At 35.3% G+C, this 15,067-nt stretch overlaps 1 protein-coding gene across 1 annotated transcript in view; it reads right to left on the bottom strand.

Moving 5' to 3' along the window:
• Nucleotides 1-15,067, bottom strand: part of CNGB3 (cyclic nucleotide gated channel subunit beta 3) — a 142,906-nt gene that overhangs the window by 112,892 nt on the left and 14,947 nt on the right. Inside the window, exon 3 of the mRNA XM_004276144.2 lies at nt 11,888-12,014. Within this exon, the coding sequence (XP_004276192.2) occupies nt 11,888-12,014 (127 nt within the window). The remainder of the gene's footprint in view (nt 1-11,887; nt 12,015-15,067) is intronic.

The raw sequence follows: 15,067 nt of genomic DNA on the forward strand, positions 1-15,067 counted from the left end.
ACCTTTTTTTTTTTTTAACCAAATCTTCCAACTTCCATCAGTCAATGAACTTTCAAATAGAATCATCAAAACCTCTTTTCTAGGCTCTTGCTATTTATGCTATTTGGACTATTATGAATGCATTAAAGAGACTGGCTATAAAAACATGCTGTTCAAATGGAAGACTGCTTATTAAATAATATCAGACAAAAGATATCTAAAATAACTAAAATATAATATCTAAAAAAATAATATAGTATAAACCCAAATCCTAAAAATAACAAAAATACTGAAAGGAAACGTACAGTTATTAATTATAATCCACAAAATATTCTTATAGTTTTGATTTTGTTCTCTATATGTGCTTCACATTGGGAACAGCAATAATGAATATTTTTCCTGTGGACCACATCTCTAATTTTATAATGGAATTATATTTTTTAAGTGTCAACTTGTTTAGAACTAGCCTACCCTTTTTTTTTTTTTCGCGGTACGCGGGCCTCTCATTGTTGCGGTCTCTCCCGTTGCGGAGCACAGACTCCGGACGCGCAGGCTCAGCGGCCATGGCTCACGGGCCCAGGCGCTCCGCGGCATGTGGGATCTTCCCGGACCGGGGCACAAACCCGCGTCCCCTGCATCGGCAGGCGGACTCTCAACCACTGCGCCACCAGGGAAGCCCTAGCCTACCCTTTTAAGGCAGAGATGGTAGCTGTGTTTTGTTTGGCCTATAGTTTAAAAGAATTTCAAATTATTTTAGTAGTATTCATTGTGGGGTTTTCTTAAAAGAATCAGATAATATTGGCATCACTGGACTCATTTTTCCCTATGGCATCTCTCAGCTGGATTGGCTCTTTAAGGGAAGGAGGAATCCCTGGGTGCACTCCAGTTCACCTCAGTATCCCCTCTTCTGCTATCTCTTATCATCTTGCTCGCTCTGTTGTTTCCATATCCCGTGTGCTTTATACATGGGTATTATTTGCCTGCCTCATAGGAATCTGAATTTGTCCACTTGCATAATTTTTAAAAACTTTCAAAAAATCCACCAATTATTCTATGGTTCCCTTCACTGTACTAGGTAAATAAGTAGATATATTTTTTTTTAGAAGTCACAATTTAGGTGCCATAAAATAATACAAAATTTGTCTATTTTCCTTCTCTCTATGCCCCCCCCCCAAAAAAAAAAAAGAAAGTAGACACAAATTCTGTCTGCTCTGGTTTTCTATGGCAACAGGCAACTGACATGTCAGAAGTGATTTAAATAGGGTCACAAACTGTGTCTGTAGGCTCGTTCCTCTCTCAAGGCAACTACGCATATTCATAAAATTTTTGTCTTCTGTCTGCTGACTCATGTCTAACTGCCTACTAGTAAATCACTCTTGATGTTTCTGATACTGGTCTGTTTCATCTTCATGTGCCACATATAATTTCTGGCACAATATTAATGACTTTTAAGAGTAGAAAGCACAGGTGGAGACCTTAGCAGGTAATTTGTCACCAAATATACTCATATATTATATGTATATGAATAATGTATACATAAGGTATGAATATTATATTATATATAATATATGCATATATATACACTACTAATAATTACTTTTTTTTGAGGTCAAGATGGACTTTCAGATTGCGCTGTATTGAGTGTCAGGATTATTATTTTACTCCTGGGATTACATGACATAGTGGTTTTGCTCTATGCTATTAGGTAAGTACATTGTACTTCTGGTATTAGATTTTAAAAAGAGGAAAATAAAATTGTGGTAGTAACATATCACAAAGATATCAACTTGATTGAGCCATTAACAGTTGTAAAGTATCTTAATGAAAAAATTTAAACGTCTGTTAATCCCCAAATAAAATCATCAATCCCCAAAGAAAATAGCAGTGAGAATTTTCATACCTGGATATTTTGCTTATTTTGTCTCTCTTTTTTTTTTTGCTTATCATTTTTTTGTAATGAAAAGTTTTTTGTTTGGTTGCTTTGCTTTTGTTTTACATAGTAAAATGTATTAAGCTCTTGCTTTTTTGCTTCTGAATTTTGAAGTTGGGGATTAATGTACCTTTCCAGGTTATGAAGGGGTTTGAACCTCTTTTCCTAGTACTTGTGCTGTTTCACTATTTTACATTTAAATCTCTGATTCATTGGGAATTTATCCTTGTGTACTGCATGAGGGACAGATCCAATTTCACTTTTTTTCTATATGGCTATCCAGTTACTCTAATACCACTTATTTAAATCTACATTTTTTGTACTGATTTTAGATGCCAACTTTATCATACACTACATTTTTATATGCAGTTAGATCTATTTCTGTATTCTCTACACTATTGGTTTAGCTATTCATGTGCCAATGCCACACTATTTTTTTTTATTACAAAGGTTTTTAAATAGGTTTTAATATTTGGTAGGACTTATACCACCTACATTACTCTAAAAACTCCATTTTCAGCGTTTTCCTTGCTATGTTTGCTTGTTTGTTCTTCCAAGAAATTTTATAACCAACTTTTCTAGTTAAAAACAAAAAAGGAAAAGAAAAAAAATAAAAGGAAAAAAAGACAAATACCTGTTAGTATCTTTATTATTCTATAAGTTTGGTGTGCAATATTTGCATTGTGTTTCCTTTCTGAATATTTTCTAATTTCACTAATGATGTATTTGTTGACCCAAGGGCCACTTAAAAGTGTGATTTAAATTTTAATTATGTGAGATTTTTCAAAAATTTAGTTTTAAAAAAATTAACTTCTAACTTTATTGCATAGTGATTAGAAATATATTCAATGTGAAATCTTTAAAATTTATTAAGACCTACTTTAGGTCTCAATTTATGAAATGGTCACTCCTAGTGAAATGGTTCTCTGTCCTGGATGGACCTTGGAATCACTTGAGGAGTGATTTTCAGACACACTAAGGCCTAGAACCCACCCCAGACCAATGAAATCAGTATCACTGGGGGTAGAACACAAACATTTGTATTTTTAAAGAGCTCCTGGGAGATTTTACAGTGTACCTTGTTTGTTCGCTTTTTTTGTTTTACATAGTAAAATGTATTAAGCTCTTGTAATGTTCTAATTTTTGTAATGTTCTAAGTAAACTTGAAATAACTGTTTATTCTTCAGTTACTGGATATAAGGGTTCTCTAAATTTCTTTCAGATTTAAATTGTCAGTTGTGTTGTTCAAATATAATATATCCTTAATGAATTTTTAAATGTTAAGTCTATGAAAAAAACAAAAAGAAGCATTTTAAAATCACCCATCTAGGAGCATGGAATCATCAGTTTCATTTTGTAATTGACAGAATTGCTCCGTGCTCTCTGTGTCTCTCGTCTATCATCTTATAATATTAAAATCATATATGTTTAGTGTATGGAGGTTAAATACTCTATTTTAATTAAATTAGTGTTCTTCAAATATATTTTAACATGCATGTTTAATTAAGAAGTTCTAAAATTGATCAAATTCTTAATTCTTTTTTATGCCAATCACCCTACTGTAGAGGGAATAGTTTAGTTCCATCTCACTTTTTACCCTCAATTTAGACATTATTATAATTATTTCATGGTGTTAATGTATATTTCTATTTATCCACATGCTTGCCATTTTCTCCACTCATTTCTTCTTGAATCTCTGTGCTGGATTGTCTATTTGCAATCAGTGGCATTTCTGTTCCTTTTTATACTTTCCCATGTTATTGCAGTGGCTGAAAGCCTGGGAACCTTATTTTTAAGAATCCCTTGCCAGGAGGGTTCTGATTTAAATTCCACCAATGAGACACATTTGTAGGTGATTTGAAAGTTAAAAGGAAGGCACAGTTCAGTTGTCATCTGGCAGAAGACCAGAGCATACTTCCTTAGAAGCAGAAGATCTTCTGAACCTTCTTCAGACTTTATATTCTACTGCCTGTCTCCAGCTTTGAAATTAAGGGGCAGCTGTGGCTTTGGCAGCTACTTTCTGCACTTTTCTAATTTCTGTGTTGCAGTCTCCACCCTTGAACTTTGCTCTCCTACCTCTTACAAAAATTTTTAAACTACAGAATCCCTTGTATTTAATTACTCCTCATTGAAATATTTAGAATAAAGTCTTTTTTCCTGACTGATCCCTGACTACCCCAATTTGAGTCTTTCCTCCTCAGATAATTTTTCTTTTCCTGAAGTATATGTTAAAAAACTTCTAAGCTCCCTTCAGTTTTGCTTGGCTGAAAATATCTACACTTTACCCTCTTTTTTGAACAATAATTTCACCTGGTATAGAATTCCAGGTTGACTATTACTTTTAGAATCTTGATAATGCCATTCTACTGTTTACTGGTTTCCATTGTTGCTGTTGAGAAGTCAGATGTTTGTTAGTTTACTTCTCCTATTTTATGTGGTCTGTATTTACTTTCTGGCTAATTAAAAAATCTTTTTCTTTTGTACTTTTAAGTTTTATTAGAATATATTTAAGGTTAATTCATTTTATTTATGCTGATTTGGATTTATTTGCCTTACTGAATTTGAGGGCTACTACGTTTTATCAATTGCATTATCTCTTTGAATATTGATTCTCCACCATTCTATTTATTATCTTTTTCTGGAATTCTGATTATCTGCATTTTGTACCTTTTCATGCTTTCCTCCACACTTCTTAATTTTAATCTCTTATATTTTCCATCTTTTTTCTTTATGGTGGAAGTTGGGGTGATTTCTTCAGATTTGTCATCCACTTTGCTAACTCTTCGACTCTGTGTAATCTGCTGTCTAACTCACTGACTTTCTAATTTTAGAGATTATACTTTTCATTTCTAGATGTTCTTCTCAGTTAACTTGCAGAAATACCTTGTCAATTCTGATGATTTCTGGTTTTTTGTTTCTTATCTTATTTTCAATCTTCTCTTTTATTTCTTTTAATATACATCACATACTTATACAGAATACTGTTTTTGATAAATTCATCATCTGTAGGTTTTCAAGAGTCTGCAGTTTTTGGTTTCTGTTGTCTTGTTCACAGTGATTTATTTCCTCATGTGTTTAGTAATTTTTGACTGTGAGTTCATGTTAATTGAAACTTTATCAATAGGGATATTTTGAGATGTGGTTTTAAAGTTTGTTTTCTTCCAGATTGTTTTGGTTTTTGGCAGATGTCTGGGCTCTCAAGTTTAATTGTTTTAAATTCTTTTAGCCTCATTTTTTATTCAAAATATAGATAGTATAAGAATTCTGGTTCTAGGTCTATTTGAATATTGGCTTATGGCTAAGAATTATTTTTCTTCCCCTTCCTCTTCTCCCCTTCCCTTTCTTCTCTGCCCCTTCCCTCCTCTGTCCTCTCCTCCTTCATTCCACACCCCCTGCCTCGCCCCCAATTTTAAATTTCTTCCATTTTTCCCACTCAAAGCCAGGACAAAGGCAAGTATTACTCAAGCTGTTTCCCTCTGAGAAGTAGTTTACCCTCCAGTGGGTTACCCTGTGGAATCCTAGTTTTATGAAAGAATTTCCAACCTGTGTTTTGCATCCAGTTTAATCCCAGGTTTTGTTTCACTAATGACACATTTCAACTCAGATCTAGGCTGTAGAGTTTGGAAAAATCCTCGGGGCAAACACCAGTTCTTGAAACTTTCTATCAGTAGAATTTATTTTTCACTAGCTCAGGCATGGATTCAAATGTAGGTTTTATATTTTACCTAGTAGTTTTAATTACATTCTCCCCAAAGAGTTTTCTACAAATGTTTAGTCTGCCATATTGCTAGAAATATAAGTTAGCAATCATTATTAAAATGAGATGCCAATCTGTTGTTAAAATTGTTTGCAATGCCTAATTATAAAAGTATTGCTTACCATAGAGGAAAATTCTAATTTGGGGCTAAAAATAATAGTGCTTCATTTTTTTATTATGCATCCCACAGAATTAGCACATGTGTAGCTGATTTTATTTTTTTACATGCTTATAAATTATTATAGTATAAATAGTATTTTATTTTTATAAAGTTGATAGCTGACATTCCTTTTCTATTTCAACTATAAAGTCACATATGGATTTTTAAGCATCTTTACGGCAGTGATTCTTGCTTTTTCTAGCTACAAGACAATATACGTCTGTGTTTATGAGTGCTGATAAGATTCTGAATTCTATTCTGCTCTCATTGTTCCTGCTGTGATATGACTGCCTATTTTAAAACCACCCAAATAGAGACTGATTGCTATTATGAACAAAGAAGGCTATTCATAGAAATAACCTTCCTTCTTGGCATTATGGGTAGCAACGGTGATGAAAAGCCATATACTATAACTGTAAAAGTCAGTCTTGCAGTGCACCCCAGTCATGGGCATTGAACTTTTCACTCGCTTGTTCATCATTTAACCACTTAACCTATCAGGCGTTCAACTCTGTCTTCTTTTCAGACACAGCTATTTGACATTTCCAGGCAAAACACATCTTTTGCTTGCTATTCATTAGTGTCCATCAAAATGCACTTTTTTATATTAAAAAATAAGAATGTGCTGAGATGGAATGCCAGAAACAGGCTGTTTTTCTCGGTAATGGACAAATGGCATCAATGGGACTTTCCAGGGGTGAACCCCATGTCTTTCAGAAGCTAAATGATTCATCTGACAAGATAATGAATTGATTGCTTTTTTCTGGGAAGATGTGCAAAGAATATTTTTCCCCTGGATAAACAACTTAGAGAACATTCTGAAAGGATATAAAAAAAGAATAAATAAATATATAAATAAATAATCTAGTTTAACACAAATGGATTCTAGTCAGAAATGTGGATATGTAATACTTGGATATCTTGAAAAGAAATCTCCTCCTGGGCTGACATGTATTTGAGATAAGTATTATTACTGTGGCCAGAAAATTAGTTTTAGGTTCTATTTAGAATCTTATTGAGAGTTGGATGAAAAGAAATCACAGAATCACAGAAGTGATTTTGTTTTATGAAATTCACATCTTTATAATAATAATGTCAACTTTACTGACCCGTTCTTTTTGTGTTTATATAAAGAGTTAAATAGACATAACATGTGAATTTGGCTTAGGCATATAACCGTACTCTTGTATCCTTACAAAACAATATTTGAGACAAGGAAATATTTTATAAACAGGATGCCCAACTTTGTAAATAGTTAACATTAGAATTTCTGTTATGTGGCATGATGAAGAAGAAGGTCATTATTATGTATGCCCAAGGGTCCTGAGGCTCTATGTTAGAGTTTTGGGTAAGGCTGGGTTGGGTGATGTCTTACTTGTTCAGACTGCTATAACAAATACAATGGACTGGTGACATATAAACAACAGAAATTCATTTCTCATCATTCTGGAAGTTGGAAGTCTGAGATCACTGTGCCAGCAGAGCTGGGTTCTGGTGAGAGCTGCCTTCTGTTTTGCAGGATTCTTGCTGTATTCTCACATGGTGGAAAGAGGACAAGAGAGTTCTCTAGGTTCTCTTTATAAGGGCACGAACTCCATGCATGATGGGGTCCACCTCCTAAAGATCCCATCTTCTGATAATGCCACATTGGGGGTTAGGGCTTCAAAACGTGAATTTTGAGGGAACACAAACATTCAGTCCATTGCAGGTGAGATGAGAGGACTGTGAAATGGTGAGAAAAGACTGCATTTTAGCATCAGAAAAACTTTCAGTTCCTTTATGTGAGTAATGGAGGTGGTGTGGTAATTGATTTTATGTGTCAACTTGACTGGGCCACAGGGTCCCCAGGTATTTGGTCAAAAGCTATTCTGGGCTCATGCAACTCAATATCAGAAAAACAAACAACCCAATCTAAAAATGGGCAGAAGACCTAAATAGACATTTTTCCAAAGAAGACATAAAGATTGCCAACAAACACATGAAAGGATGCTCAACATCACTAATCATTAGAGAAATGCAAATCAAAACCACAGTGAGGTATCACCTCACACTGGTCAGAATGGCCATCATCAAAAAATCTACAAACACTAAATTCTGGAGAGGCTGTGGAGAAAAGGGAACCCTCTTGCACTGTTGGTGGGAATGTAAATTGATACCGCCACTATGGAGAACAGTATGGAGGTTCCTTAAAAAACTACAACTAGAACTACCACATGACCCAGCAATCCCACTACTGGGCATATACCCTGAGAAAACCATAATTCAAAAAGGTACATGAACCACAATATTCATTGCAGCACTATTTATAATAGCCAGGACATGGAAGCAACCTAAGTGTCCATTGACAGATGAATGGATAAAGAAGAGATGGCACATATATACAATGGAATATTACTCAGCCATAAAAAGGAACGAAATTGAGTTATTTGTAATGAAGTGGATGGACCTAGAGTCTGTCATACAGAGTGAAGTAAGTCAGAAAGAGAAAAACAAATACCGTATGCTAAAGCACATATATGGAATCTAAAAAAACGGTACTGATGAACCTAGTGACAGGGCAGGGATAAAGACACAGTTGTAGAGAATGGACTTGAGGGCACAAGGGAGGAAAGGGAAGTTGGGATGAAGTGAGAGAGTAGCACTGACATATATACACTACCAAATGTAAAATGGATGGCTAGTGGGAAGCTGCTGCATAGTATAGGGAGATCAGCTCAGTACTTTGTGACCACCTAGAGGGAGGGGATAGGGAGGATGGGAGGGAGGCTCAAGAGGGAGGGGATTTGGGGATATATGTATACTTATAGCTGATTCACTTTGTTGTACAACAGAAACTAACACAACATTGTAAAGCAATTATACTCCAATAAAGATATTTTTAAAAAAGTTAAATGCTTTTACATGACTCAGATAATTGTTTTTTTTAACATCCTCTAGAAATTGTCTATGTTATAAGCAGAAACTCATTTTAACTGAAAATTACATCATAGCTAATCTTTCCTTGTGCACTTTGCAATGGTCTTTGTGCCAAAGCAATAAAATACAACAGATATGTAAAAAAACAAAAAACAAAAAAACCCCAAAAACCCAAGTATTCTAGGTGTGTCTGTGAGGGTGCTTTTGGATGACATTAACATTTGAACCTGTACACTAAGTAAAACCGATTGCCCTCTCTAATGTAAGTGGTCGTCACCCAATCAGTTGAAAGCCTGCCTGAATAGAACAAAAAGGCTGACCCTCCCATGAATGAGAGGGATTCCTCCTGCCTGACTGGGCAGCGACATGAGCTCTTCCTGCCTTCAAACTTGAACTGAAACATTGCCTCTTCTTGGGTCTTCAGCTTGCAGCTTTCACACTGGAATTAATACCATCAGTCCTCCTGATTCTGAGACTTGCAGCCTCAGACTGGGACTATATCATTGGCTCTCCTGGGTTTCTAGCTCGCTGACTGGAGATCTTAGGAACTTCCCAGCCTCCACAATCATGTGAGCCAATTCCTTATAATAAATCTCTTTATATATATAATCTTGTTGTTAAAAAAATATATCCTGTTGTGATATCTATATCTATATCTATATCTATCTATATCTATATCCTGTTGGTTCTCCTGGTATCTACCTCTGCCTGTCTTCTGTTGAGTGTGACAGAAACTAAAGGCATAATCAATAATATCACACTGCACTTCACACACAGAGACTGCAAAATCCACAGCATGCATTCTCCCCAATACAATAGGATGATATTGATCATCCTAAATACATAATTCCTATTCAAGCCATGGCTCAGGTCAGAGGATAATGTAAATGCACTTAGAATAAAAAATCTACCTTTAAATTTTATTTATTAATAGTTAACTTTTTTTGTTACTTCAAAAAGTTGAAGTGAGAATCAGTCGCTCACACAGCATCTGTATTTAGTGCCTGTAATCAATCAAATCCTTAATGTTTTTCAAGGAGAAAGAGCTTTTTAAAACCTGGCCTTGCCCAAGTTTAAAACTGTTTATTTTTAATAACTGCAAATACCAAAATCATCTTTACTCATTGAGAGTATTGTGAAATAACACTTTTAATAGAAAGTTATTTTATCATTGATATTTTCTAGCTATGTATAGAAACTCTGCTCTCTAGGATTCAAGATGTGGTACTACTGATACCCATGAAATCAAAACAGAAAGGCTTTGGTAAGTCCTCCATGGTATTGGAAATTAAGATTCCCAGTAATATTAGTCAAAAGTGACACTGGAACTCCCAGTGACCCTTTTAAGTTGCTCCTTCAATACAGCTGGTTCTCCCTCAATCTTGAGGAGAAGTGTGGCCAGCCATAAAGCTGGAGCTTTAAACTAACTTGGGTCTACTCAGTTTGTCAATAATTCTCAAGCGACTTTGCTAACTATATTGCAAAATGAATAATCAAACATTCCAGAGAATAATCAATTCATGAGTACAAGAGTCTGAAATAGGACAGGTATGACTAGAACAGGGAGATGGGACAACAGGGAAGGAACTGTGTGTTGGGGAAGACAAAGTAAAACAGGTGGGAAGTATACAAGGCTGTGTCAAGGAGTTTTGTGTTTTTGAGATATGACCCATTTTCTGCGTAATTGAAATGTTTGCATTTTCGTATTTCAGAAGAGTGCAAGTACTATACTGGGTTAAGAAGAATACATCCCTAAAAATGTTAGTTATGGCTTCTACTTCAGTCCTTTGAAAACCTATGTATCACCCTGGTTGTTACAAAAAATTAAATATACTAAAATAAATGCTAGAAAGAGAGATCAGTTCAGAAGGTTAAGATGTTGATTAAAAATGAGTGTATTGGTGGGAGCGAGGAAAAAGTTCCACTCAGGGATCTGAGTCTTTTGCAGTCTGATCTTGGCAGAGCTGACCTATGATTATAGGCAAACTAATTAACCTTTTTGTGCCTTGGCTGCTTATCTGTGGAGTAAAGATAACAATGACTCACTAACAGGACCGTAAATCATCTGTAAACACCAACAGTTATAGAAATAATATAATTACTTATCCCAGTTGTGAGAGTCTAATCTTTGCTTCAGAGTTTAAGTAACTTTCCTCTGCCTAAATAATATGTCAGGCTTAATTTTTGTCAAACTTTTTTTTTGTATGTGCGGTAGAGTGAGCTTGTGTTTATTTTCATATATAGTCAAATATATGCTTATTGAAAATGCACTCTTTCTGATGCCTATTGTTCAACCTAATACACCGGGTCCTAGATTATCATGGTGACACCTATTGGCAGCACACAGTTTAATACAGTAGAGCTGCTGAGAGAGAAGTGGGAATGGGGGGGTCAGGGGGAGGAATAGGTACTTTTAACTTCTTTATAAATGACAACTCTTCTTGCCTATTAAATAAGAAGGGTACACTTATTGCAATTATGTTAACTATAGTCAAGCAGTTCAAAGTGGATCAGCAGGCACATAAACATGCTAAGAAGTGGCCAGATGAAGGAGCTTCTCATTGGGCTTTATTGTGGATTCACTGATTCACACTGACATTGCCATCTCCTTTGTGGTATTTCCAGTAATTTTGTAGGAAGTATTTATATAGCTGTATTCCTTCAGTGGCAAAAAGATTATCTGCTTCTGTAATTATTCTTGGTTATCATACCACACTTTCTTTAGCAGATGAAAGGAAATAATAATCAATCTTCTGGGACAATAAAATGTTTACAGACTTGGAATAGCCATTTCTTTATGAATTCAGAGAAGAATCATACATTCTCTTCAAGTCCTTTTTAAAAAATTCATGCCTAGTAAATATGTAAGCTGTTTTCAAGCTGATACTAATGACTCACACATGTGACTACAATGTTTTTGTTGGTGTGCTATGGCCTACGGACAAATGGCTGCCTAGAGATCCTGGTTAGTGGCCATGGCAGGCTGGTAAGGAACAATGAACTGGACAGAAACAACCTTTTAGTTCCGGCCCAGGTCCCTTGTGTTATGTGACTATTGTAGTTCTCCTGACCTTTGCTCAGCTAAAATGGGGGATAGGTGTTTGAATTTTTGAGTGCAGTATTATGTGTTTTATTGAGTTCTCACCTGACCAGGCCTTCTTTCCCAGTCCCCATTTCCTTCTGCTCTGGCTTTGTTCCAGTTGATTCTGCTGGATTTTGAGAGTCAGGGTTTGTGGTCTTGTCTTCAAGTGTATTTTTCTCACAGATTTTATCTATGGGAAAGAAACAACATATAGATAGAAGAATATATGCCACTTAAAAAAAATAATTAATTAATTTAGTTTTGGCTGCATTGGGTCCTCATTGCTGTGAGCGGGCTTTCTCTAGTTGTGCAAGCGAGGGCTACTCTCCGTTGCCCTGCGCAGGCTTCTCATTGCGGTGGCTTCTCTTGTTACAGAGCATGGGCTCTAGGTGTGCGGGCTTCAGTAGTTGTGGCACATGGGGTTAGCTGCTCCGCGGCATGTGGGATCTTCGTGGACCAGGGATAGAACCCCTGTCCCCTGCATTGGCAGGCGGATTCCCAACCACGGTGCCATCAGGGAAATCCCTATATGCCACTCTTAATACAGCTATATTGGACAACATAAGTTACAGAGATGCTGCTTGTTTTTCCAGAATAGTTTTCGCAGGAACACCTCCCCTAGGATTCCTCTAAACAAAGTATGACCTTATGCAGGAGGAGTTAACCTGCAGACACCTTCACACTGATGAGAAAATATGCTTAAATTTGGTGTATTGTGCAACAAAAGTCTCACATGGTATATTTCTTTTTGACATTAGCAAGGCTGAGATTAATAAGGAGCCATTATTCATAAGGCATTTTTGATTCTGCTAAAGTATAATTTATGGCTGAAATTGATGCATCATAAAATTCAGAAAAATAAAATAGGCAGAAATGATGTCATTGACATTATTTTCAAATTTTGCATTCTAATTTTGTTTTTTGATAAAAATCTTTATTTTTCCTTTGATCATCTTCAGCTGTGACATCTTTTCTGAAGAAGCAATGCAAACTAATATGTACTAGCTTCATTTTCAGTACAAGGATTAAATTTTTTCCTTCAAACCTACAAATACAATTTCCAATTAATATTGTTTAAATTATAATTTACCCAGAGAATAATCAATTCACTGCTAAATATTTGGATTTTAGAGAAGATTTTAATGAAAATAAATAATATAAAAAGAAAATATAGAGGGAGCAAAGAAATACAATGAACACAATTTAATCCATTATCCACAGTTTCTAATTTATTTTTAATTGGATGTACTGTGCTTAGAAAGTTGAAATGAAGGCCCAAATCATAATTCTTATTTTATTGTAGTACATTATAATTTTTAAAACTTAAGCCAGCACAGTATCAAAAGTCTGGGCTTACAAAACTGATAAATCAGGGTATGATCCCTTACTTTACAAAAGTTTTCACCGTATAAGTCCTTTAATATGAAAATTTCTATGATCCATCTAAAAGTTTTCAATATACTGAACTTTTCAGGAACATGTTTCAAGAATAAAATGAATCATAAAGTCAAGTCATTACTTACCATTAAAAAAAATTTATGAATAAGAAAGAATAAACCCCTGAATTTCCCAAGACAGTTTTCTTCATTTTGCATCTCTTATCTACCTTTATTTTGGAATTATACTAATTTTGGCTGGAAGATAGGAAACACACACTTTTCATATGTCAGTTTTTACTAAGAGGCTTTTGATAGAAATGAGAGAATTTTCCCTGTGTCTTTGGATCAAACTATATTTTTCCATTTCTTTTTATCTACCCCCCCAATCACTTTTCAGATTTTTGACATTGTTCCACGTATTGCTGCCTAAGAAAGTGATAGCCAAATCTTTTCCCTATATCTACAAATATTGGGGGCAATCACTGTACGATATTTTAAAGCAGAGAGTTCTTAACCTCTGGCCATGGATGTCCTGTACAATCATGGATTGGAACATTTGAGACTGTATGCTGTATATGCATTTTTTTCCATGGAGAAGATCTAGGGTTAACATGAGCTCCTTAAAGGAGTCTGACCAAAAAAAAGGCTATGAGCCATTTTGTGCATGTATACATTTCTACGGACACCTGTCCTCCAAAGAATATTAGGATTTAAATAGAGCATGAAAAAATGAGTAAAATAATTCAGAAAAAACCCTCCTGAATATAAAACAGGCAGAATCTGTAAAACAGAGTATTCCTTAAGAGGCTTTTAGTGATGTTTCTTATAGAGGCACATGAGCATAAGCTGCATCATCCTCTTCCATCGCTCATTCAAGCCACAGCATAGGTATTACATTTGCTGTTACTTTTCTGCTAGTACCAATTACATGACCAATTGTTTTGCAATAGTTCTTTTCTTCCATTCTAATAAGTAATCTTTGTTTATTCTCATAACATTTGGATTAAACTAACTTTAAGTAGATCTTCACACCTTACCAGGTCTCTTCTAGACATTACCAAGCCCTTCTAAAATGATGCTCTATTATGACAAATCTAGGCTATTTTAGAAGTTAATTATAGCCTAATTTGCTTTGTGGATAAGCATTTTATTATAAAATAAATCTTCTATCATAGCTTTTTTTAAAAAATCACAATGCCTCATTCTGTTTTTTTTTAAAGAAATAATTTTTTCTCAAATAATTACCTGCCATACACCAATATTGGCTGAAGGTTCTGAGAATGGGCGTTTGAAGACCCTGCACATTTTTAAGGCAACTGAATTAACTTCAGTGAGATTATTTAGCACAGCGAAGGCAGCTGCCAGTGGGTAAACACAGGAGAAAAGGCTCACATAACCAAACTGCAGGAATAACTCCAAGCAATCATCAAAGGTGCCCGAGTAAGTTCCCATTTCCTTTTCCAGAACGACCTGTTCATATAATGTAGCATCTATGTCTGCCTTTAAAGCCTGCACCTTCCTCTTCACCTGCACATGTTTCTTCTTTTGGAACCAGTAAGAAAGAAGAGATTCTACAATTTGGTTAAGGATCTGAGAGGTAATCAGGAGAGTAGCCAAGCTCTGACGCAAAAGCTTCATATCCCTCAGGACAAAGGCAATGTAGAAGAGTGAGGCAAAGCAATTTAAAAAGTTGAACACTAACACTTTCAGAATTAGGTGATTCTGGTAGGCAGATTCCAATCTGTGATTCTCCCATGAAGTTAAAAACTCCCATGAAGATGAGAAACCAGTTATTTCCATTCTTGGATTCAAGGCAGAACAACTTGAAGAAATACCCATGAGGACCTAAAACAAAAGGATCTCC

This window comes from Orcinus orca, chromosome 17, assembly GCF_937001465.1.
Source record: "Orcinus orca chromosome 17, mOrcOrc1.1, whole genome shotgun sequence".
Lineage (NCBI taxonomy): Eukaryota > Metazoa > Chordata > Mammalia > Artiodactyla > Delphinidae > Orcinus > Orcinus orca.